Source organism: Stomoxys calcitrans, chromosome 3 (assembly GCF_963082655.1).
Source record: "Stomoxys calcitrans chromosome 3, idStoCalc2.1, whole genome shotgun sequence".
Classification (NCBI taxonomy): Eukaryota; Metazoa; Arthropoda; class Insecta; order Diptera; family Muscidae; genus Stomoxys; species Stomoxys calcitrans.
The window spans coordinates 199,155,040-199,179,816 of NC_081554.1; the positions used below are offsets into that span (position 1 = coordinate 199,155,040).

A 24,777-nucleotide genomic window follows, 5' to 3' on the forward strand; every position below is an offset into this window, starting at 1 on the left:
GAAATTTATTTTGGACGTCGGTGGAATGAATTAAACCAGTGTGGGGCAACACCACTGCGAGTTTGTCTGTTGGTGACGCGCTTTGACTATCCCAGACATGTTGGATGCCTTTATTAAATTCTGCCAAGTAATTCTGGCCAAAACTGTTAACTGGCATCACTGAGTGCTGGCTGACTGGCTAAGAACGTTCTATGCACTCATCAGCAGTATTCTTAGCTCTGCCGAGGAAACACAAACACATATGATTTCTCAACAAGTATCCTGCATAGCCATCCCCCTCCCTTTCCACCGCTTATAAATTACTAATGTCTTCCGATGAATTACTTGGCAGTGTGTCAGAGCATTTGAGCATTTGTGATATTGGTACTGACTTGATGGATGTTATTAATTGCCAAAATATTTTGCTGCTACTACACTACACTGACACCACAGGAATCCGATATGGTAAGGTAAGAGATACCCAAATAAAATGAAATGTTCGCATGGAACGAAACCTGAAGAGCTCAAATATCAAGTAATAATTGCAACACTTATTTCGTTATGATTGAGAAAATAGAAACAAGGATTTGAGAACATGATTTGTGACACCTGCACACTGAATCTATGTACCCCTACACCAAACCAAGAAACAAAAAATAATAAAACTGAACTATGTTGCTGGGTACACACCATCGTACATGTACTTGTATGTAGTTCTAATCTATTAGAAAGCAGTAAGGAAAGGCTAAAGTCGGGCACTGCCGACTTATTAATATTCTACCTACTACTACTAAATTTCCATTAACATTCCATTAAGGAACAGAGGAGTGCAGTCCTAGTAATGTTTAAGCTCAATGATAAGGAGCCTCCTTTTTTATGCCGACTCCGAACGGCGTGCCGCATAGCGCACCACTTGGTAGAAAAGTTTTAACAAGGCAGGATACCTCACAAATGTAGAGAGAGTAAGGGGATAATCCCCGCTGAATTTTTTTTATGTTAACGCGGGGATTTGAGCCCTGGTGTTCGGCGTTATAGGCGGACATGCGGACTCTGCGCCACGGTTGCCCTAATAAAGAGAATCTATGTCTAAATCTAGTCAGACTTTTGTATACTTATTGATGGGTACTGACCGGTTCAATATGGGACTCAAATGAAAGGTTTTTGGGAATACAATGCGCATTTAGTATACAATTTTCCGCCCCGCCCAATGGTAAAGTAGAGCGAAATGAGGTATTTGAGAGTAGGACTTGAATATTATATCAAAATTTGGCAATTTGGGGGACATTGACTCTAAAAAAACTCCCCTCCCTGATGAACCCTCCGAAAAGTAGTCCGATCGGGGTAATGTGACCGCCCAAAAGAACATGTAGGACGTTTGAGATTATAAAAAAAAACTCAAAAATCATTGGAAGTAGAGTATCAGAGATACCGTTGGGCGACAAGATTCTCAATTTTAACATGGGATTGTCGCCAAAAAAACATCATTGTTTCTATATGATTTTTAATTAATTTAATTTTTTTTTAATTGTTGTGTAGGCCCGTACTCAGATTGAGGTCCAAATAGTAGTTACCCGACTAAAAAACAACAAGGCAGCAGGAGCCGACGGGTACTCGCTGAACCAATTTAGGCCGGAGGCGACACGCTGATAAGGCGTATGCATCAGCTTATCTGCGCAATCTGGCTAGAAGAACGCATACCCGATGATTGGAACATCAGCATACTATGCCCCGTACACAAGAAAGAAGACAAGACGGAATGTGCCAACTACAGACGAATAAGTCTCCTCCCCATCTACTGTGTGAAAGATTAAAACCTAAAGTCAATGAGATAATTGGGCCCTATCAATGCGGCTTTAGACCTGGTAAATTCACCCTGGACCAGATAATCCTGGAAAAGACCCGAGAAGAATAAATTAACACCTACCATCTCTTTGTTGACTACAATGCCGCTTTCGATACCCCTTTACGTTCAAAGGTATTTCCAGCCATGTCTAAGTTTGGTATCCCTGCAAAATTAATAAGACTCTGCAGGATGACACTTGCTGATACGCGTTCCTCAGTAAGAATGGGAAAGAATCTCTCGGAACCATTTAACACCAAACGAGGTTTCCGACAAGGAGACAGCCTATCATGTGATTTCTTTCCCTCTCTGCTGGAGAAGGTTATACGAGATGCAGATGTGAATAGAAATGACACACCAATCACAAGAGAACACATATGCCTATGCCGACGACGTCGACATCATAGGTCGGTCCCCGGAACTAGTAACTGCAGCCTTTGAAAGAATCGAAAGAGAGTCAGTGAAAATGGGTCTGGCAGTAAATGGAGATAAGACGAAATGGATGGTTTCAACTCCCAAAAAGCCTTGCATAACCGAGCAGATAAGGATAATGGAGAAAGTTGGGAACCACAACTTTGAGACAGTCACTAATTTTATTTTTGAGATAAAGCGAAGAATAATACTAGCAAACAGATGGTACTTTGGATTAAGTAAGCAGTTTAGAAACAAGGCCAGACACTGATACTACTCGTGCTGTTATATGGTTCTGAGGCATGGGTACTTGTGAAAGCAGATGAGGCAGTGCTTGGAGTGTTTGAGAGAAAGATTCTTCGTAAAATATATGAACCACTTTGTGTTAATGGAGAATATAGGCGACGTATGAACCACGAGCTGTATGACGACGATAGCATAGTTACACGCATCAAAATACAACGCCTGCGATGGCTAGGTCATGTTATCAGAAAGGATGAAGAAGCTCCAGCAAAGAAGTCTTTTTAAGGTACACGCAAACCGGGAAGACCAAAAGCCCGATGGAAAGATCAAGTGGTGGGAGACACCTCGAAACTTTGTATCAGAGATTCTAGAAGGAGCGCAGAAGATCGAGGGGCTTGGAACGCTATTGTAAGAAATGTTCTGTCATAACCTTTTGAAGATACACGCAAACCGGGAAGACCAAAAGCCCGATGGAAAGATCAAGTGGTGGGAGACACCTCGAAACTTTGTATCAGAGATTCTAGAAGGAGCGCAGAAGATCGAGGCGCTTGGAACGCTATTGTTAGAAATGTTCTGTCATAGCCAATTAAACAAAAATAAAAAAAATAAAACAGTAAGGTACGGTAAGTACGTAGTACTTTTTATATGTAGATCTTATTTCGAAATTCAGTCAGACTTTAATTTGGATACCTATTGAAATATCAAATAGAACCTTGTAAGACTTTCCTACGATAGGAAAATCCTACAAGGCCATATAGGATAAATGATTATATGGGAGTTATATCGAAACCTGTGCCAATTTGATGACACATACTGGGACGTCAAATAGAACATCTCACGCTATCTCTAAATTGGAACGTTGAATAAAACACCCAATGACAAATTTTATAAAGATCGGACACCTCATGATACATTTTGAAACGATCGGAACAAAATTGTGGCTTCTAAAGCCTTAAAAGGCCATATCGGATGAAAGATGTAGGTGGGAGCTATATCTAAATCTGTACCGATATTATTCTAAATCAATAGCGTCCTTGGGCCAAAAAAGAGACTTGTCCAAAATTTAATGACAATCGGACAATTAATGCGACATGTAACTTGAGCACAAGAATACATGGGCAGACAGACGGACATAGCTAAATCGAATCAGGAAGTGATTCTAAGCCGATCGGTATACTTATCAAAGGGTCCAGCTCTTCTACTTCTAAGCGTTGCACAAAGTTATAATACCCTGTACCACAGTGGTGGTGTAGGGTATCAAAATTAAAGTTGAATAAAATTTATTTAAGTCATTTGCAATACTTTCGAAAAATTATAAAAAAGTTCACAATTTTGTCATAACATTTTTCTTTGGTTTGTTAAAATATCAAATTTAGATGCTAAGACAACAAATATAATTTTCGTTTACCATTGCAATGGGCAATAATGATATGATATAGATAAGTAAAAAATAATGTTGTTTTTTTCAGTTCCATCTCCAATGTTCTTTGCCATAACCTGTTTCCTTCGAATATTTTAACTTTGCATACGCTCAAATCAACATGAACCACTGAAGCCAATCTTTGGCTGAAACTAAATTTGGCCTGCATCAGACTCGTTTGACTTCAGAGTATGGATGAATGATTTTGCAACAATTTGTATTACATGACGATGACGACGTTACCATTGGCCAGACTGATTTCTGATATTCTCTACCCTCCAGCTGCGTCACTTGACAGCCGGTTTGCAATGGAACAACACACTGTGCAACTCACCGTACATGTTCCTCGTACACTTTTTGAGTTATGACATTGATTTTCATGTACACGTTTCTCTGTGCCTCGGTTCCTAGTCGTCTTGACCGGTATCACAATGAGTTACATTGGCAACAAAGGCATTGTCGCTTCTAAGGCTGAGCTAAGGTTCTACAGTGAAAATCGTAAAGTTGTCTTACTTATGCAAAGATTTTGAGAACGACGGATATGTGTATTGTTATAGAGTATGTTTCATATTTCAGAGTTCAAGCCTCGAAATAAACTCTATTTTATATAGAAAGATACTATGAGTTTTCAGTTTAAATTTCAATAGAGTTTATGTAAAACTGGGGCAGAGATCTCAGTTTTGATCTCATATGGCTGAAATTTGTTATGTAAAGTACAATGATGTAAATATCCATCATTGCTTACACTAAATGTGGTACAAATAGGTCTATAAATAGATACACTCTCCATAATTCTCTCCACTATAGGATGGCGGATATACTAATTTCGTCATTCCGTTTGTAGCATAACAAAATATTAATCTGGGATGCAACAAAGTTTGATCATCTTGACATTCCAAGTCAATTTAGCCCTGTACGTCCGTCCGTCGAAGGCACGCTTACTTTTGAAGGAAAAAAGCTTGACGCTAGAAATTTTGCATGAATGCGTGTACGTCGCATAGGATTGTAAATGCGCTATATCGGTCCATGTTTTGATAAAGATGCCATATAAAACGACCCCGGATCTTGAGCCTCTAGGGGCGCAATTATTATTTAATTTATCTGAAATTTTGCATGAGGTGTTTTATTATGAATTCCAACAACTGTGCCAAATATGGCCAATATCGGGTAATAACCTTATATAGCTCCCATATAGACCGATCTTGGATCTTGACTTTTAGAGGGCGCAAATTATTATCTGATTTGCTTGAAATTTTGCACGAAGTGGTTTGTTTTGATTTTCACAAACTGTGCCAAGTATGGTCCAAATAGGTTCATAACCTGATACAACTCCCATACTTTTTAAGCCTCCAGAGAGCAAAATTCATATCCTATGTGGCTGAAATTTTGAACGACGACTTCTTCTATGACCTTCAACTTGCCAAATATGGTCTGAATCGGTCCATAACCTGATATGGCTCCCATATAAACAGCTCTCCCGATTTCAATATTTCAATTTCTTTCAATACTTTGGTCTCCGATAGCCAAACGAAGTATGGCACCAATATGTTCATAAGTTGGTATAAATCCAATAGCATAGCAAAGAGATATCTGACGAAGAACTTTATAAATGCGATCCATGGTATAGGGTATATAAGATTCGGCCAAGCCGAACTTAGCACGCTTTTACTTGATATACCCGCCAAGATAGGATGGGGGTATACTAATCTAGTCATTCCATTTGTAACACCTCAAAATATTCGTCTAAGACCCCATGAAGTATATACATTCTTGATCGTCTCAATGTTCTGAGTCGATCTAGCCATGTCCGTCCGTCCGTCTGTCGAAATCACCATAGCGGTCGAACGCGTAGAGGTAGCCGTTTGAAATTTTGCACAGATACTTACTATTGATGTAGGTCGTTGGGGATTGTAAATGGGCCCCAAGAAGTCTAAATCTAAACCGATATCAGATTTAGACTTCATGAGCCTCTGGAAGTCGCAATTTTTGTTCGATTTGGCTGAAATTTTGCACGTTGTGTTCTGTTATGACTTTTAACAAATGTGCCAAATACGGTCCAAATCGGTCAAGAACCTGATATTGCTCCCATAAAAACGGATCTCGCGATTTGACTACTTGAGGCCTTCAATGCCGAAATTTTTGTTGCGTTGTTCCCAATATTTTTTTAAATTTTTTGTCCAATTTGGCTGAAATTTTGCATGCGGTGTTCTTTCATGACTTTCAACAACTGTGCCAAGTACGATGCAAATCGGTCTATAACCTGATATAGCTCCCATATAATCCAACTTCCCGATTTGACTTATTGAGCCCTTACAAGCCGCAATTTGTGCCCGATTTGGCTGAAATTTTTCATGTGTTGTTCTGTTATGGCTTTCAACAATTGTACCACGTACGGTCCAAATCGGTCTAAAACCTGATATAGCTCCCATATAAACCGATATCCCGATTTGACTTCTTGAGTCTTTACAAGCCGCAATTTTTTCTGATTTGGCTAAATTGTTGCCAGCGGAGTCTTGTTACACCTTCCAACAAATGAGCCAAGTGCAATACATAACCTGATACAGTTTTATAAATTGTGTCAACTCTAATAGGAGATCGGTGAAGTACAATATTGGCATTTTTTAACAAAAAAACTGGGAAAACCCTTCGAGTTCTCTAAACGCAAATCTGAGACCCCCAACTTTATAACATATTTTCATTGCCCCAAGTAATACCTAATTGCAAGCAAAAATTTTTTTGCGCCATCTAAGGATTGAGGTCTCTACGGACATTCTACTAAAAAATGCAAATTTTACAAACATCTTTCTCCAGCGTGAGGATTTTGGGTGCTTTTATCAAGAAATGTGCCCAAAATGTATACTATTTTTTTAAAAAGATATTAATCTTCAAATTTGTGAAAAATGAGAACGATATCTTTAGTAGTTTTGGTTCTATGATATTTTCAATTCCCATTTTCCCATCCCACTGTGCGGCAGCCCTTGCCGATGAAGGATCTCAACGGGTCAGTCCGGTACGTACAACCGGTTACCATAGTCCGTCTAACACCACTCGTTAAAAAAATGCATATTTTATATGTCTAAGAACTTAAATCGGGAGATCGGTATATGTATATGGCAGCTATAGCCAAATATAAATCGATCTGAACCATATAGGGCAAGAATTCCGAAAAGCTTAAAAGGGCTCACTATGCCAATTTTTAGCGAAATCGGACAATAAATAGGCCTTTTATAAGTCCAAGGCCTCAAATCGAGAGACTGGTGTATATGGCACCTATATCTCAATATATCCCGATCTTGACCATACACGGTACGAATGTCGAGGGACCTCACACAATTCATTGTGCTGAATTTGACACAAATTGGTTAATCAATTCACCTTTTATGGGCCTAAAACCTTACATCTGGAGATCGGTTTATATCCAAATATAACCCGATCTTGACCATATTCAGAATGTCGAGGAGCCTAACGCAAAATTCAGCGAAATCGGATAACATATGCGCATTAAACCTTAAATCGGCAGATGGGTCTATGGGGGGGTTATATCAAGATATAGTCCGATATCTCTCATCTTCGAACTTAAACTGTCTATGGACAAAAAAGCGGTAGCGGGATTTCAACAGACGGACGGATATGGCTAGATTATCTTAGATTTTTACAACGATCAAGAATATACAGTCGAAACCAGATAAGTGAAACGTTAAAAATGCACCTCTTTTGTTTCACTTATCCGTAATTTTGAGTTAAGTTCGGATAATTGAAATTGCTTTTCAGTTAAGCGATTAAACATAATTGAAAGCAAATTTACACATCACAGTACTAATTATCTATAAAAAATGCAATATTCAGTGGCAATCTTGAAAAAGTGAGCGATAACTACAATATTACCGAAATGACTACGTGGTTTATGCAAATTTTATTGTTGACCAAAATTTTTATAATCCCAGATAATATGCGATAGAAATGCCTTTTTCACTTATGCAATTTTTCACTTAAGAGATTTCAATTTCATTGAAAAACACTAAAAAATTATGGTTCTTCTCATAAAGTTTCACTTAAGCGAGATCACCAAGGGTTTACAGTTATTCGGTTTCGACTGTGTTGCAAACCGACTGACAAAATGAGTACACCTTCCATCTTCGGTGATGGGTATAAAAAATGCATTGGCATTAGGCATTAACAAAACGATTACAACTTAGCCATAATTTATTTCAACATCTCCTTTGTCGGCCATCTCGTGACTATAAACAATGATGGAAGGAAATGTTTGCACACTCTGTGTCTACACTTTTCATGGAAGGCTGGCTTTTGTTATTATTCTTCACTTGTTTTCCTGCACAAGAATCATGAAAGAGAGCGACTGCAAAAGCAAAGAGAGCGGGAAAGAGGTAATGCGTGAAAACCAATGTTGCTGCTTCTGAGAACCCATAGCATGCCGCTATTTGCAGTTATACACCAACAAAAATCCATCCCCCTTTGGCCCAGACACCCCCCACCAACGGCGAGGGTGACAAGTCACATATGTGTGGCAAGAAGAAGCATATGAGAAGTTGACGAAGAAAACCAAGCAATAAATGGAGAAGTGCCTAGCTATTTTTTTTTTAATTTATCCTGAAGTTGCCTTTCTTAATTTTGTCATAATTCGAATGCACTTACATTTCTTGTCCTTAGTTAAAGTTGCTGCTGCTGATGCTGATGTTGTTGTTGTTTTTGTATCAAAAGAATTCAATTGTAGCTGGTGGGCATTTATCTGCCAATTTAATTTCGTAGCACAAACACTTCCGCACCGATTTTGCACTTCACACCATTCCACAAAACTTCAGCTGTCCAGCTGTCCATCGGAGGATCAGAGGATAAATAACAATAATTTTAGCAGGAATTTTACGTTCGACAACTTATCAACACTACGCGACCACGCGAATTACCGACTAATATGCGTTCATTTTTATTATTAATACTTTTTCACATTCACCCATTTATTGGGGAATCCACTCACATTCATTCCATTTTCATTTCGTTTGAATTCTTTGCTATTCCCCCTGTTGGCGTGCGTTACTTCTTTTGGCAAACTTACGAGGGGCAGACAGAATTTTAATGTTTTCTGCACACGAGCAATGATGCCAACAATGTACCCGCAAAAACAAAACACAAATTTATCTCTTCTGTGGCTTAAATGGTTCCACTCAAATTTACAAAAAAGTGAAAAAGCACTAAATCGAGAAGAAAAAACACAAAAAGAGTCCACTTAGTTCCTGTTTTTGTGTATTGCCAAAAACACTAAATTGGCATCTCTGCAGACGAGTACTTTGTTGGCAATTCCGTATTTTTGTCTTCTTTTTGGGCGAACTTACGACGGGCAGTCAGGATTTCAATGGATTTCAATTTTCTGCGCAAAGAGGATTGAAATAACAGAGAAATTTTTGTGTTTTTAAAATTTAACGGCAAATATCAAGCTTGTAGCTTAAATCTTATATGTCAAGCGTGTATATGGGTAATTATTTTATTTGGCTTCAAAGCAAGCAGCTCTGCCGAATAAATTAAATTCACAGAAAAAGAAAAGACAGAAATATACACGTATTGGAAGCTAAGACTGCCGAAATCCTATATAAGTGCACTACGTCATAGTTTCCTTCACGGGAAAGGAAATAATGCATATTAAGAAAGTCCAAACAACCCAAACCGCATGACTTTAAAAGTAGAATTTTGCTTACAGAATGTTCTTAGATAATTCCTATCTATGTTCACAAGTGCCACCAATCAGTCTAGGTGCGAACTTCAAATTATTAATCCACATAATTTATCTGTATTCTGCACACGAGCAGTGATGCCAACAATTTACCAGCATAAACAAAACGCAAATTTATCTCTTATGTAACTTAAATGGTTCCACTCAAATTTACAAAAAGGTTAAAATGCACAAAATCAAAAAAAAAACAAAAATAATCCACTAAGTGCTTAATTCCCTATTGTTGTTGTTGTAGCAGTGTGTTATACACTGAGGCGGCAGCCCTTGCCGATGAAGAACTCCATCGGGTCCATCCGGTACGTTTAACCGGCTGCCATGGGATTGCCTAATTCCCTGCTTCTATGTAGTGCGAAAAACACTAAATTGGCATCTCTTGAGACGTGTACTTTGTTGGCTATTCCGTGCTTTAAGTTGTTTAGTTTGTCTGAAGTTGGGTATGAACACACCCACTAACTCCCTCAACATTTAGTGTTTTCTTCTTAATAATAGTTGTTTGTTTTTTATTTGTTTATTATTCTTTTTTTATTTTTTTAATATCTTTTTTTTAATTTTTGCCGTTAAACCGACCGCTTAGTCTCGTTTCCAATCAATGAATGCCAGTAAACCACGATGCAACAAATGCAAAAGCAGCATTTAAGTGTTTTTTTGACTGTTTGGCATCACTGATTTGGCACAAGGAATTTGGATGGAATGGAGGAATGACCGTCCGCTACGAAAGTGGCTTGGCGGAACAGAGAATGAGAGTGCGAAAGAGGTTGCGTGTTGCGGTTGGATTGCACTACATTTTCCAATTTGTGCGGATTCAAGTAACATGTTGCTTTTTATTCCTCCCAATAATTTTAGAAATTGTACAAGATGGTCAAACTGTTTGGTCAAAGATGGTCAAACAAAGAGGGTGAGAAAAAGAAGAGAGGATTTCTGTTCAGTCTTGCCAATACCGCAAAAAACCAAGCTTTAAAGTCTCAACATGTTGCAAGTATTCCAATTGGATTCACATTGAGGGTTGCAAAATTCTCGGGTTTCTCTGTTTTGATTCGGGCATTTGTTCGAAATTTTTTTTAGTTTTTTGCTTTGATTCTTAGCAACCGCAAATTGGAATAAAAGAAAAACGAAATATCGTAAGCAATTCAAATTTGTTGTGTCTCTAACTTTTGTCATTTATGATCCCGTAAATCGCGCTAAAGCCCAGTTTTCTCTTTGGGTCAAACTGATTGGTCTTCTCTTTTAGTAAGTCGGTTAGATCAAAGAGCGTAAGATAATACAAGAGAGGGTTTCTGCTTTGTCTTCCCCGTACCATAAAATAACTTGCGTTAGAGATTGTATTCCTATTGGATTCACATTGAGGGCTGCAACATTTTCGGGTTATTCTGTTCAAAGAGGGTTAGAAATAGAAGAGAGGGTTTCTGCTTAGTCTTCCCAATACCGAAAAAAAAATCGCGTTAAAGACACAACCTGTTCGATGGTTTCCAATTGGATTCACATTGAGGTTTGCAACATTTTCGGGATTTTCTGATTTGATTCGGGCATTTGTTCGAACATTTCTTCGTTATTTGCTTTGATTCTTTGAAACCGAAAGTTGGAGTAAAAGGAAAAAGGAAACATCGTAAGCAACTCAATCACGTTGTGTCTTTAACTTTTGCCACTGGCCATGCCGTATTTCGCTCTAATGCCAACTCTTTTTCTTTCTCACCCTCGTTGGGCATTAGAGCGAAATACGGCATGGCCAGTGACAAAAGTTAAAGACACAACGTGATTGAGTTGCTTACGATATTTCGTTTTTCCTTTTACTCCAACTTTCGGTTGCAAAGAATCAAAGCAAATAACGAAGAAATGTTCGAACAAATGCTCGAATCAAATCAGAAAATCCCGAAAATGTTGCAAACCTCAATGTGAATCCAATTGAAAACCATCGAACAGGTTGTGTCTTTAACGCGATTTTTTTTCGGTATTGGGAAGACTAAGCAGAAACCCTCTCTTCTATTTCTCACCCTCTTTGCTAATGACAACTCTTTTTCTTTCTCACCCTCTTTGATTCTGTTTTGATTCGAGCATTCGTTCGAGCATTTTTTCGAATTTTGCTTTGTTTCTTTGCAACCGAAAGTTGCAATAAAGGAAAAACGAAATATCGTAAGCAATTCAAATATGTTGTGTCTTTAAATTTTGTCACTCGTCATCACGTATTGCCCTCTAACGTCAGCTCTTATCTTTCTTACGCTCTTTGGGTTAGATAAGGTCAAACGTGTGTGAAACCGCTGTTTTATGCTTGTGGTGAAAGATTTTAGGATTGTGCAGTGCTTTGTCTTCTTTTCTAATAAACCCCACAATTTAAGTACCAACATGTGTGAAACTGCTGTCAAATAATGCTTGCTTGCGTTCAAAGACCGTATACGACCAAGACATACGGTCTGCTTGGTCTCTCTAATATTGTAAAAGTGTCACAGATTAGATACATGTAAGTTGGCATGTCGAATGCAGCATTTTAACCAATACCTCTTTGTGTTGAAAAAGTTAGTAAAATATTCAAAAAAATTTAGACCATTGTTTAATGCTTTCTATTCAAAGAATAGTATAGCAAAGAAACATTTAAGAGTCAGCAAAAGTGAGTTGTTGCTAGAAGTATTTGACTGGTTTCCCGTATCGCAATTTCATTTTCGACCAAGAAAAATCATCAGCAGGAATGTCAAATGGATCATTGTGTTTTACAACCATCCCAACTAGAGTAGGTTGCAAAGCACAGGGCTCTTAAAGACGACTTGATTCATAAGCGCAATAGAAAACACATCAAATCTTACTTCTTTTATTCAACGATGCTAATAGCAATTTCAAATTGAATAGAAAACATTAAACAATGGTCTAAAGCCGTTTTGTTTTGTTTCGGGCATTTGTTCGAACATTTTTCATATTTTCCATTGATTACTTGCGACCGAAGTTGGAATAAAAGAAAAAACGAAATATCGTAAGCAATTCTAACATGTTGTGTCTTTAACTTTCGTCATTTATGATCCCGCAAATCGTGCTAAGGCCAACTCTTCTCTTTCTTAACACTCTTTTGTTAGATGTTGCTTTCATGTCTGATGGTTTGAGTGGATGAAAAGAGAGATACGACAACAGCAAAATGTTTGACGAATTGCAGCGCACATAAACCAAAAAAAGAAGGCATCCACAAACATTCGCACACATGGTCACACTTAACCATCAAACCGGCTTTTACAAAACGTGTGAGAGGGTCTATCGAGCATAAGAGGTGAAAAGGGCAATGATACACAGTGTTACCAAAAATTGGCAAAAATTTACTTTCGAAAATGGGGAGTATATTTTGGACTTGGACTTGATGGTGATTCGGAGCACCAATTGGCGATTTTTTGGGGAAGAATTTTCTGTTAAAATTTTGTATTTTACCTTAACTATTTTGATACCTAAGTAAACATCCTTCCGTTTGTAAAACATCGAAATATTGATCTGAGAACCAAAAAAATTATATATAGTCTTGATCTGTCTGTCCGTCGAAAGCACGCTAACTTTCAAAAGAGTAAAGCTAGGCGCCTGAAGTGTTCCATAAATACTTATTATTGCAGGTCGGTTTGGATTGTGATGGGCCAAATCGGTAAATGTTTTGGTATAGCTGCCATAAAAACCGATAACGGATATTGACTTCTCCAGCCTCTAGAGGGCGCAATTCTTATTCGAGTTGGCGGAATTGACTGATTTTGCATTTGCGCTGCCCACATTCTGACGGTGCTCAAGGAAACAATAGAGTAGATATGCGCCCCATAAACGGCAGTTGATGAGTCTATATAACAGCTAAATTCAAATATCTTTCGATCTGATTCAAGGGATTTCGGCAAGGACGTGGAGGGGTCTAAAACATATACAAGAGGTTCCACTGTTCCAAATTTCAGCGAAAAATCCATAGGTTTTTATACCGGTATTAGCGTCAAGGGATCCGATCGAAATGTCATAAACTCTGGTGAAGAAATGAGCGTTCAATGCCTTAAATCGGGAGATCGTGCTATATGGCATCCACATACAAATATATTCAGATGTAGAGCGATCCAATGCAACTCACAGTTAGGGCAAAAGCGGATAGTAATAGCAATTATGGGCTCTAGACCTTAAATCGAGAGATTGTTTATCTAAAATCGTCACGTTTTTCAGCGAAATCTGGCAAATATACAACTTTTATGTGCTCAAAAATACTAATCGAGAGATCGGTACATATGGGAGCCATATTTGAACTATGCCTATCAATTTTAAAGGCTTTATCGAGACTTCAATAGGCAGACAGACGGACATGTCTAGATAGTCTTTGAATATCTAAACGGTCAATTTTGGTATTTTTTTACCCTCCACCCATAGTATGGGGTTATACTAACTTCGTCATTCCGTTTGTGACACATCGAAATATTGGTCTAAGATCCCATAAAGCAAATATATATTTGATCGCTTTGACATTCTTCCTTTTTGCAAGTTAATATCTAAATGGGCCACATCGGTCCATATTTAGATATAGCCCCCATATAAACCGATCTAGGATTTTGATTTCTTGAGCCTCAAGAGAGAGCAATTATTATCCAATTTAGTTGAAATTTTGCAAGACCACGTCTCCTGTGACCTTCAACATATGTGCCAATGTGGTCTGAATCAGTCCATTATTTGTTATAGCTCCCATATAAACCGATCTCCCGATTATACTGCTTGAGCCTCTAAAGTGCGCAATTCTTATCTGTTTTGTTATAATGTTGCACTGTGACTGTTTCTTTGGCCTCTAACATACGTGCCTAGTATGGTCCGAATCGGTACAAAACCTTATATATGTAGCTCCCATATTAACCAAACTCCCGATTTTACTTCGTGAGCCTCTAGAATGCGTAATTCTAATCCGATTTGGCTGAAATTGCGCTGTGACTTTTTCTATGATTGCTTACACACGTGACAAGTATGGTTCGAATTGGTTTAAAAACTGATTTCGGTTCATGTGGAAATTGATCTCCCGATTTTACTACTTATCCGATATGGCAACACAGCACAATATGGTAGTACAATTGGGTTTTTACTATCTTGGTTTTTGGGCCAAAATATGGCGGTTCTTTTTGAGATTTTTTATTATTAATTGTTCTTTTTGGCAGTACTATGTGTATTGTTGGAATAAGTTTTGTGAAAAATTCGAAATTTCGATAAAATTTAATTTTTAGAGTTTTTATAATTTTTTTGAGATTTCTGTTAAATTTAATGTTTAAGGAAAATTTCAGTTAAATTTTGTTTTCGGAGAAAAACATTGGAATTTTGAGTTTTAAGAAAATGTAATTGATTTTTGAAAGTATTAATAAAAAGAAAAGGTCAGTCTTTTTGGGAGCTATATCAAGTTAAAGCCCGATATAGCCTATATCCCGATGTAACGTGCCTTTTGTAAAAAAACTTCTTTGCTAAGTTTCAGCTCAATATCTTCATTTTTAAAGACTGTAGCGTGATGTCATCAGACAGACAATGCCTAAATTGTCTAAGAATTTTACGAAGATCAAGGATATTAATGGCGTCGGAAATCAATGCTTCGATGTGCTACACCCATCCTTCGGTGGTGGGAATAAAAATCCCTAAAATTCGATAGATTTTAAATTTCAAATCTATTCTCAATCCATATATCTACCAAATTTTTTTTCTTTTCTCAGGTAATACATGGTGCACATAGAAGATTTTAACAAATCTCTAAGTTTAAAGAAGTTTTTATAGAAAGACATTTATATATGCATATAGATTTTCTTTTTTTCCCACTTAAGTTTTCGTTGTTATAGCTTCTGTGCCTATATCAGATATGTGACAATAATGTACAGAAGGGGCCAGTCTAATAAATACACTTAAGCTGTGCGGTTGTTGGCTGTTATATTGCAATACAATGAATGAAGAGTAAGGACGTGTCATTAAAATATTGACATTCTGCAGCTGCCGATGATAATTTTTGTTCTCCCACATTTGGCGTTAGCTTCAGAGCGAAAAGATGGAGAGATACTAGCGAAACCGGCTCACCGGCTCTCCAATGAAATGGATGATGAGACAATGTACAATGTTACATTATTAGCGGCCTCTTTACATCATAAAGAAATCTTTGTGCTTTTCTCCCCCCTCTGCTGCCTTGGGGCTTGGAATGGCGTCACCCTCTCTGCATCTCTCTTTTTCTCTCTGGCTGATTTTCTTTGGCTGCACCATCGCCGCCGACGCCTAATTTTGGCAACTGACAAATTGTACATGTCCCCAATCTCCCAGTCTCACATCGTACGATCATTGATAAAGTTCTCAAAGCAGAATCGGGCGAACACGTTACGCGCTGTCTATTTTTGAAGGCATTACAGAAACAAATCTCCGCCGTCTGTCGTGTGTTGTTCTAGTCGTCTGTCCGCCAAATCTATATATCGGAAAATGAAAATGTGTTGTTAGGAACAACAATACGTTCAATACAAGTGATCCCGAGAAAGCGAAAAAAGCGACAAAGAACGGGCCAAAAGTACTTGACAAAGATGTGCGGCATTATCCAAACCCATTAATGAACTGTTGCAACTAAATGAAAAAGAACTCCCCTATTCTCCTCATCCTTCGCGCCCATAGCCATTCCTTTATTGCAGTGATTCACTTACTCACACTCGATTGTCCAATGAATTTCGTTGGTGTTGTCAACACACGTGTCTCGGACGTTTCATCCTAGGTGCCCCCATCGCAATACCACCGCTACGGCGTCGGAACGCTGCTAGTGGCGAGCTATTGCCTCCATCAGAATTTAGAGAAAATGCAAATTCCGAAAAATTTGCTGCGAGTAATTTTCATGCTGTCAACAATTGTCGCAGTCACAGGTGAATGAAAGGCAGAAATGTCACTACAACTGAATGGGTAATCGATGAAGGTGGTGGGGGCGAGAGTAGGGTCGCGTGTGTGTGTGAAGTAGGTTTGTTAAGAAGGGGGAGGCTTGTATTAATCGAAAATCATGTTAATTTTTATCGATGTGACCATTTGCACTAGGGTGGATCGAAAATTAAATTAGTTAAAAAATTGAAAAAGGTATCAATACCTCAAAACTAATAAATACACTGAACTTAAAATCATCCTTACTACAATTTTTGGATATATTAGTATGTGCCACAAGAAACAGATTTGATAATTAATGATAAACAAGTAAGAGCGTGCTAAGTTCGGCGGGGCCGAATCTTATATACCCTCCACCATGGTCGCATCTGTCGAGTTCTTTGCGCAGTATCTGTTTTAAGGCAAACCAAGAATAATAAATAAGGACGGAGGAGGAGCTATATCAATTATAGTCCGATTCGGGGCTCAAGAAGCAAAATCGGGAGATCGGTTTATATGGGAGCTGTATCAAGCTATAGATCGTTTCTGACCATATTGCACACGTATGTTGAAGGCCATGGGAGGAGCCTTTGTATGGTTCAGGTTATGTACCGATTTGAACCATACTTAGCACAGTTGTTGGAAGTGATACACAAACACTATGTGCAGTCAAATCGGACGAGAATTGCGCCCTCTAGGGGCTCAAGAAGTCAAGACCCAAGATCGGTTTATTTGGCAGCTATATCAAAACATGGACCGATTTGGCCCATTTGTGCTAAGTATGGTTTAAATTTTTCTTTAACCTAATATATCCGCCACCGCTAAACCGATCTCCCTATTAGACTTCTTGAGCTTCTAGAGAGCTCTATTGTTATTCGATTTGGCTGAAATTTTGCGTGACGTGTTTTGTTATGACTTCTTACAACTGTGCTTAGTATCATAACGTGATATAGCTGCCATATAAACCAATCTTCCTATTAGACTTCATGAGCTTCTGGAGGGCGCAATTCTTATTCGATTTGGCTAAAATTTGGCACATATTGTTTTGCTATGACATTCAACAGCTGTGTTAAAAATGGTCTAAATTAGTCCATATCCTGGTATAACTGCCATATAAACCGACCTCCGGATTTGACTTCTTGAAATTTTGCATATGTCGTTTTGGTATGACTTCCAACAACTGTGCCAAGTATGGTTTAAATCTGTCTATAACCTGATATAGCCGCCATATAAACCAATCGCCCGATTAGACTTCTTGATTTTCTAGAGGGCGCAATTCTTATCGGATTTTGCGATTTGGATCTTGACTTCTTGAGCCTGTAGAGGGCACAATTCTCGTCCGATTTAAATGAAATTTTGCACGTTTTGGTATCACTTCCAACAACTGTGCTAATTATGGTTCAAATCGGTTCATAACTTGGTATAGCTGCCATATAAAACTATCTTGGGTCTTGACTTCTTCAGCTTTTAGAGAGCGCAATTCTTATCCGATTTGGCTGTAATTTTGCACCTGGTGTTTTTGTAACACTGCCAACAACTGTGCCGATTCAAAACCTGGTAAAGCTGCCATATAAACCGATCTTGGATCTTGATTTCTTGAGCTGCTGGAGGGCGTTATTCTTATCCGATTTGGCTGAAGTTATTTGTTATGACTTCCAACAACTGTGCTAAGTATGGTACAAATCGGTACATAACCTGATATAGTTGCCATATAAACCGATCTGGGATCTTGACTTCTTGACTCCGATTTGGCAGAAATTTTGTACAACGGTTTCTCCCATGAGCTTCAACATACGTGTTTAATATGGTCTGAATCAATCTATCATATATCTCTCAATCTTGATACATCTCCCATATAAACCGATCTCCCGATTTTGCTTTTTGAGCCCCTACAAGGCGCAATTCTTATCCGAATGGACTGAACTGAAATATTACACAACGACTTCTACAATGTTCAGCATTTAATTCATTTATGGTTCGAATGGGACTATAACATGATATAGCTCCAATAGCATAAGGGTTCTTATTCATTATTCTTTGTTTGCCTAAAAAGAGATACCGCAAAAAGAACTCGACAAATGCGATCCATGGTGGTGGGTATATAAGATTTGGCCCGGCCGAACTTAGCACGCTCTTACTTGTTTTTATATTGCAATAATACATTTTGTGAACGGATACATTGTTATGTCATCTGTGTCTTCTTCTTGAAAATACGGGCATATGCTTTATTTTTGATTTACTTTTGCCTTAAAAATAAAATAAGATACTGACGAACATTATACCATTTTGAATACAAATAGAAATTTTTGGTCTCAAAGATTGGGTTAAATTTGACGAAATTCAAACGTTTTATCGCGGCTTATGATTTTTTCCCTGCGAAAATTCTATGGAGGTGCAGACTGCAGATATCCAATGAAAAGCCAGTAATATTCATTAATCTGTGTTCAGTACACGTTTAACTATAATAAGTTCATTTCAGATGTAGAAATCGTTGCTTTTATTTTGCACTACACTGTATGTACACATATATCCCATTTTGTATTTTTGAAAAGTATTAATCCAATAGAGAACCAATAAGGCAATGGGATATATATGCTCCAAGTTTTTATACCCTCCATAAGATGGTGGTATACTAACTAATTAGGTTAGGTTGAAAGATGGTGCAGATATTAATCCGCCCCATGCCACTATGGACATATACCTAAGCCAATAATCGGCTTGTTGTGCGCTCTAAAAACTACAAAGTACCTCTAAGAAGAAAATTTTAAGTTAGGAATTTCGTGCTACTTACAAAAACCCTAATTGTTTTCAATACCACTCCCCCAAGTTGGTTCATGTCCGGTATTGTGTCGCCACCTAAGTGCCGGTATCTGTTAGACGCGAAAGCCAGGCAGTGACAAAGGAAATGCTCTAACGTCTCATCATCTTCCCCGCATGCTCTACATATGCTATCACTTGCCGCACCGATTTTACATTAGTTAGCTCGTAGTCCTATGTGTCCTGTTATGATATCAATAGCTATACTGACCTCCTTCTTGCTTCCTTTCAGTAATAGCCTCATCTTCTCACGATCTGGATCCCCCATAGGATTTACGCCGTCCTACCGACCATTTCGCTGTTTCACAATGTTGCATGCGCATTCGTCGCCCACTCCCTTAACTCGAACTGCGTCGACCCGAAAGGCTTCGGGTTAACTAAGTTTATTGACGGCAGTCCTCTGGCTCCTTCTTACACTGCAAGACTGTTCGTGGCATTACCGTCCTGGTTGTTATTGCAATTTTACTGTCTGTAAAGATGTTCATACTCGACGTCCTAGCGTTAGCACCACACCACTTCACGCATTCCGCGATCGCCCGGATCTCCGCCCGCAGGACCGTATTATGGTCAGGCAGTCTAAAACAGATCTCAGTCCCTGGGTTCTCAATGACTAACTAACTATACTATATTCTCGATCGCCATGACATTTTTAGTCAATCTAGCCAGGAAAACCTTCTGTGCAGATATTAATCCGTCCCATGCCAATGTGGACATACAACTAAGCCAGTAATCGGTTTGTTGTGCGCTCTAATTCAAAAGGTTATAGATTTTTTTTAATTTGCATCAATTAATTGACTCCATGAACTACTATTGTTTTCGTAATATTCCAATAGAACACTGTATGCCTTTATTGTTTGAGCTGAAGTAGGGGTCACTGGATCTGATTCTTTGGAATTTCCATCAGTCTTCTATTCTTTACTATGGTTTTGATACTCAACAATTCTATACTCAACTTCAGCTCAACATAAAAAGGGGAATCCCTGAAGATTAAATCAAACAATCATGTGTGTGATGCACGTATAGTAGAGGGATCATTATGGAAGCAGGGATAATAAAGGTCTAAAAGTTAACAGATGTAACCGGTTAATAAGATCGAGGTTCAACTGTTGTAAATTTTATTAGAGATGGCGAAGACATCTTGGGGCAGAGGTCAGCATGTCCGCCTACGCTGCTGAACGCCTTCTTTCCAATACTGGCAAAAATTGCAGCTGTCGTTATCCCCCATCAATGTTAGCGATATTTATGAGATTATGAGCCATGTAAAGCTACTCGCCTTGTGGTTTCGCTCTACGACACTCCGTTCGAACGGCTATAAAGAGGAGGTCCCTTATATTTACGCAATAACTTGAATCGGACAGCACTCATCCATATGAGGGAAATATACTACTCAATGAAAATCGTGGGAAAAAATTGCATTTTTTTTGCAAAACTCAAATAAGCTAAACTCCAGCTACAGACCACAGACATTCCCAAGATTGATTATATTTCCTCTGTTGTCGGTCGGAAATACGTTGTCTTTTGAGTCAATGTTTTGTATCATTATGAGAGGGAACAATGAAAAACGTATTTCTCTATCTTCCCTTATTGCAATCTAAACTCTAAAAATTCAATCTCTACTTGCAGATTGTTGTTCTAGCCGAATTTTATTCCTCAAGGAGCAGACCTTTAACGTTATACAACAACACAAAATGCAACAGTACCAAAGTGATGACCAACATCAACCGATGAATGAGAAATTTGAACAACATGTTTACAACAGCAACACCGGATCGTCGGATAAGATATTCAATAAAAACCACACCAATGTCAATGTGGATGACGAATCGCCCTCTGGCGATGAGCAGACAAACGCCGATGGTTTAAGCACAGCTGAAAACTCGGCCCACTTGGATAGGCCGCCTCCGGCAGGTGATGGCTACGCTGATATGCCCTTCGAAGAGCCACAAAGTCCATCACAATTCATTGCGGATCCTGCCGTGCGAGAGCAATTGGGCGATAACAAGGGCTACCAGCTATTCGATATCTACTACACGATAATGAGAGACGTTCTCTCTTTCGCATGCACCGGCCAATTTTTGACGGAGTTCTGTTTGAACGGAGGACGCTGCTTTCGTTATCCAGTCGGAAATCACAGTTTCTTTTCCTGTGAGTGTGCCGATGGCTATGTGGGTGAACGTTGCGAATCGAAGAGTGTTAATGGTATGCAATAGCAGGAGATTTCTATTTCCTTTAATTATTTTGCATTTACATTGCAGGAGTTATTGTACCCACGCCTGGGTTGGATGCCAAGCCGCCAAAAATTCTAACCGCCCGAGTTGTGTTTTCGTTTCCCATGCTGATTTTTCTTTCGGTCACCTATCTTTTCTTCGGCATGGCCATCGTCTTCAAATGCCAACCGTCCTTTAGGCATAAAAATGCGCCGACACATACTTCACGAGCAGCCGGTCTGCTCTTCTCGTGAACGTGTCATCTCCCATTAACGCGAGATAAGTGCAATCTTTCTTCAATACGGCTCGCTCACGTCGCTCGTCGTATATCCGCTGCAAGGAAAAGCTTTTCCTCAACGCCGGTTCCGGTTCGAACGTTTCGTTAACCTAAACACCTAAACTAAATTTAACCTTAACATAATATAATAGTAATTAACCTTATTCGTAGATTAGATTTTTTTTGAATTCAAAACGAATTTTTGATATTCTTAAGTCCTTCATCTAGTTTTTGCGAGACTGCGCGCAGTATGTAGTATTTTTTTTTCTCAAAAAATCGTTATTTTTCTTTCTAGTTTTTCTTAAGTAGATTTTGATTCGCCGTAGTTGTTTTTTCTTATCATTTATTTTCTTTGCACTTTGCACAAGAAGGATCATTTCCCATGGGACCTGCTCCGAAAAAGCGCGCTTTTTCCCCCACCTTAATGTTTATTTATATACGTGGCTGCGTACATTTGCCAACAAATTTATACAATTCTACATCTATTATTCTAACTGTAGTACTGAAGGCGCTTTCAGACTTTCAGAACAAAATTTATATCGTATTTTATTATCCGTAGTGCACTCCGATTTTGTAACTTTCGAGTTACCCTCGTCATCTTTTTTCAGATGTCTTTATTTTGTTAATTGTCGCTTGTAAGAAAACACTCACATAAAGCTTATTTTATACAACTAATAAAATGACGTATACTATTTGACAACAGTGTAGTTCTTTATTTAAGCCGAGAAGATAAACCAGTAAGGAAAGGGAAAAGTCGGGCGGAGCCGACTATATAAAACCCTACACCACCTGGTGTATGTAGTACTTTCTATATGTAGAGCTTATCTCGAAATCTAGTCAGAATTTAATTTGGTTAACCATTGAAATATCAAATAGGAACTTGTAAGACTTTCCTACGATAGGACAACAAATTTGGAATTCCCCATCCATAAAAGGCCATATCGCATAAAAGATTATATGGGAGTTATATCGAAACCGGTGCCAATTTTGATGACACATACTGGGACGTCAAATAGAACATCTCACGTCCTATTTGTAAAGATGTGACCAAATTGTGGCTTTTACTGACTTAAAAGACCATATCGGATAAAATATATACATTGGAGCTATATTTAAATCAGGACCGATTTTTTGCGCACGTATTACTTACTTTACTTTAATTGGCTATGACGGAATATTTCTTCCACTAGCCGAACGTAGAATAGCGTTCCAAGCGTCTCGATCTTCTGCACTCATTCTAAAATCTCTGACACCAAGTTTCGAGGTGTCTCCCGCAACTTGATCTTTCCATCGGGCTTTTGGTCTTCCCGGTTTGCGTGTACCACCGTGTTTGCCTTCAAAAGACTTCTTTGCCATTCTGACAACATGATCTAGCCAACGCAGCCGTTGTATTTTGATGCGTGTAACTATGCTATCGTCGTCATACAGCTCATACAGCTCGTGGTTCATACGTCGCCTATATTCTCCGTTAACGCAAACTTGTCCATATATTTTACGAAGAATCTTTCTCTCAAATACTCCAAGCACTGCCTCATCTGCTTTCACAAGCACCCATGCTTCAGAACCATATAACAGCACGGGTAGTATCAGTGTCTTGTAAAGTGTAGGTGGCCGAGAGGTGGCCTTGTTTCTAAACTGCTTACTTAATCCAAAGTAACATCTGTTTGCCAGTATTATTCTTCGCTTTATCTCAAAACTGGTGTCATTCGTTTCGGTTACGGCGGTGCCGAGGTAGATAAAGTTACTGACTATCTCAAAGTTGTGGTTCCCAACTTTCTCCATGTTCTTTATCTGCTCGGTTGTGCAAGGCTTTTTGCGCACGTATTGGAACGTCAAATAAAACGTCTCATTCAAAATCGGAGGAAAATTGTGGTTTCTACAGGCTAAAGTCTATTTCGGATGAAATAATACCCTGTACCACAGTGGTGGTGTAGGATATAAAAAGAGCTCAGGTCTATGCACCAAAACAAACCACCTAACCCAAAGAAGCTGTGCGAAGATTGGCTGTCACGAGATGCAAGTATGTGTCTACAAAAACAACAACGATATCGCTTTGGTAATTGCTCATTCGTATCCAAACATCAATCAAATTTTCTAATAACACAACGTAGCAACATCAATTCACTTCACTAAATATAAATACATATTCTACTAGTTAATTATAAACTATTCTCTCAAAAAGCTTGTAATCTCATTTTATTCTCTCGCTTTGTGCCATAAAATGTTGCAAGATTCACAAATAACAAGAAAAAAGAAGTATGTCGAGGGGCTTAACTTAACTCACTGTCCCACATTTCAGCAAAATCGGATAATAAATGTGGCTTTTATAGGCCAAAGACCCTAAATCAGCCGATCGGTCTATATCAAGATATAGTCCGATATAACCCATCTTCGAAATTAACCCGCTTATGGATAAAAAAAAATCTGTGCAAAGTTTCAGCTCAATATCTCTATTTTTAAAGACTGTAGCGTGATTTCAACAGACAGACGGACGGACATGTCTAGATCGTCTTAGATTTTTACGCTGATCAAGAATATATACTTTACAGGGTCGGAAATGGATATTTGGCGGATATAAAAATCACGACCGCTAAGTGATATTAATATCACTCTCTTGAGTATTGAAGAAAAAGAGAGGAAGAGTTAATAATTAGAGTGGTATTGTTGTTGAAGTGTTGTGCTATTTTTTTTTTTCATTATTTATTAACCGTTGGCTAAGATTCAGAATGAATGACAAAGTCCCCAGGTAAGAAGTCATTTAAAAAAAGACCTCACGGTAAACGCAGAAGGGGAAGAGCAAAACTCTTGTGGTTAATTGAGGTGAGTTAGAGTCTGAGCCTAACCAACGAGTTCAGTGTCGGAGTCGAAACAAATCGCTAGCGGCGAAACCAAATAAAAGACGCGGAGTCAAATTTGAGAGATGAAAGAGTTACAGCGAGATTGGTGATAAAGATGTTATTTTCTGATTGAAATCAGCAATTTTTTTTCCCACGACACTGGATAGCTGTGAAC

General features: G+C 38.5%; 2 protein-coding genes across 4 annotated transcripts in view; one reads left to right on the plus strand and one right to left on the minus strand.

The window, feature by feature from the left end:
* The window catches only part of LOC106082853 (uncharacterized), a 501,629-nt gene extending 492,593 nt beyond the window's left edge, over positions 1–9,036 (minus strand). For all 3 annotated transcript variants that reach the window (XM_013245584.2, XM_013245587.2, XM_013245586.2), the window contains exon 1: positions 8,547–9,036. The gene's annotated coding sequence lies outside the window, so the exon portion shown is untranslated. The remainder of the gene's footprint in view (positions 1–8,546) is intronic.
* A 6,844-nt stretch (positions 9,037–15,880) lies between these two features.
* Positions 15,881–22,465, plus strand: LOC106082848 (protein gurken). The gene is made up of 3 exons (XM_013245581.2): positions 15,881–16,475; positions 20,905–21,480; positions 21,537–22,465. Exons 1-3 carry the CDS (start codon positions 16,412–16,414, stop codon positions 21,740–21,742), a joined length of 846 nt encoding a protein of 281 aa, XP_013101035.1. The 5' UTR covers positions 15,881–16,411; the 3' UTR covers positions 21,743–22,465.
* Positions 22,466–24,777: the final 2,312 nt, after the last annotated feature.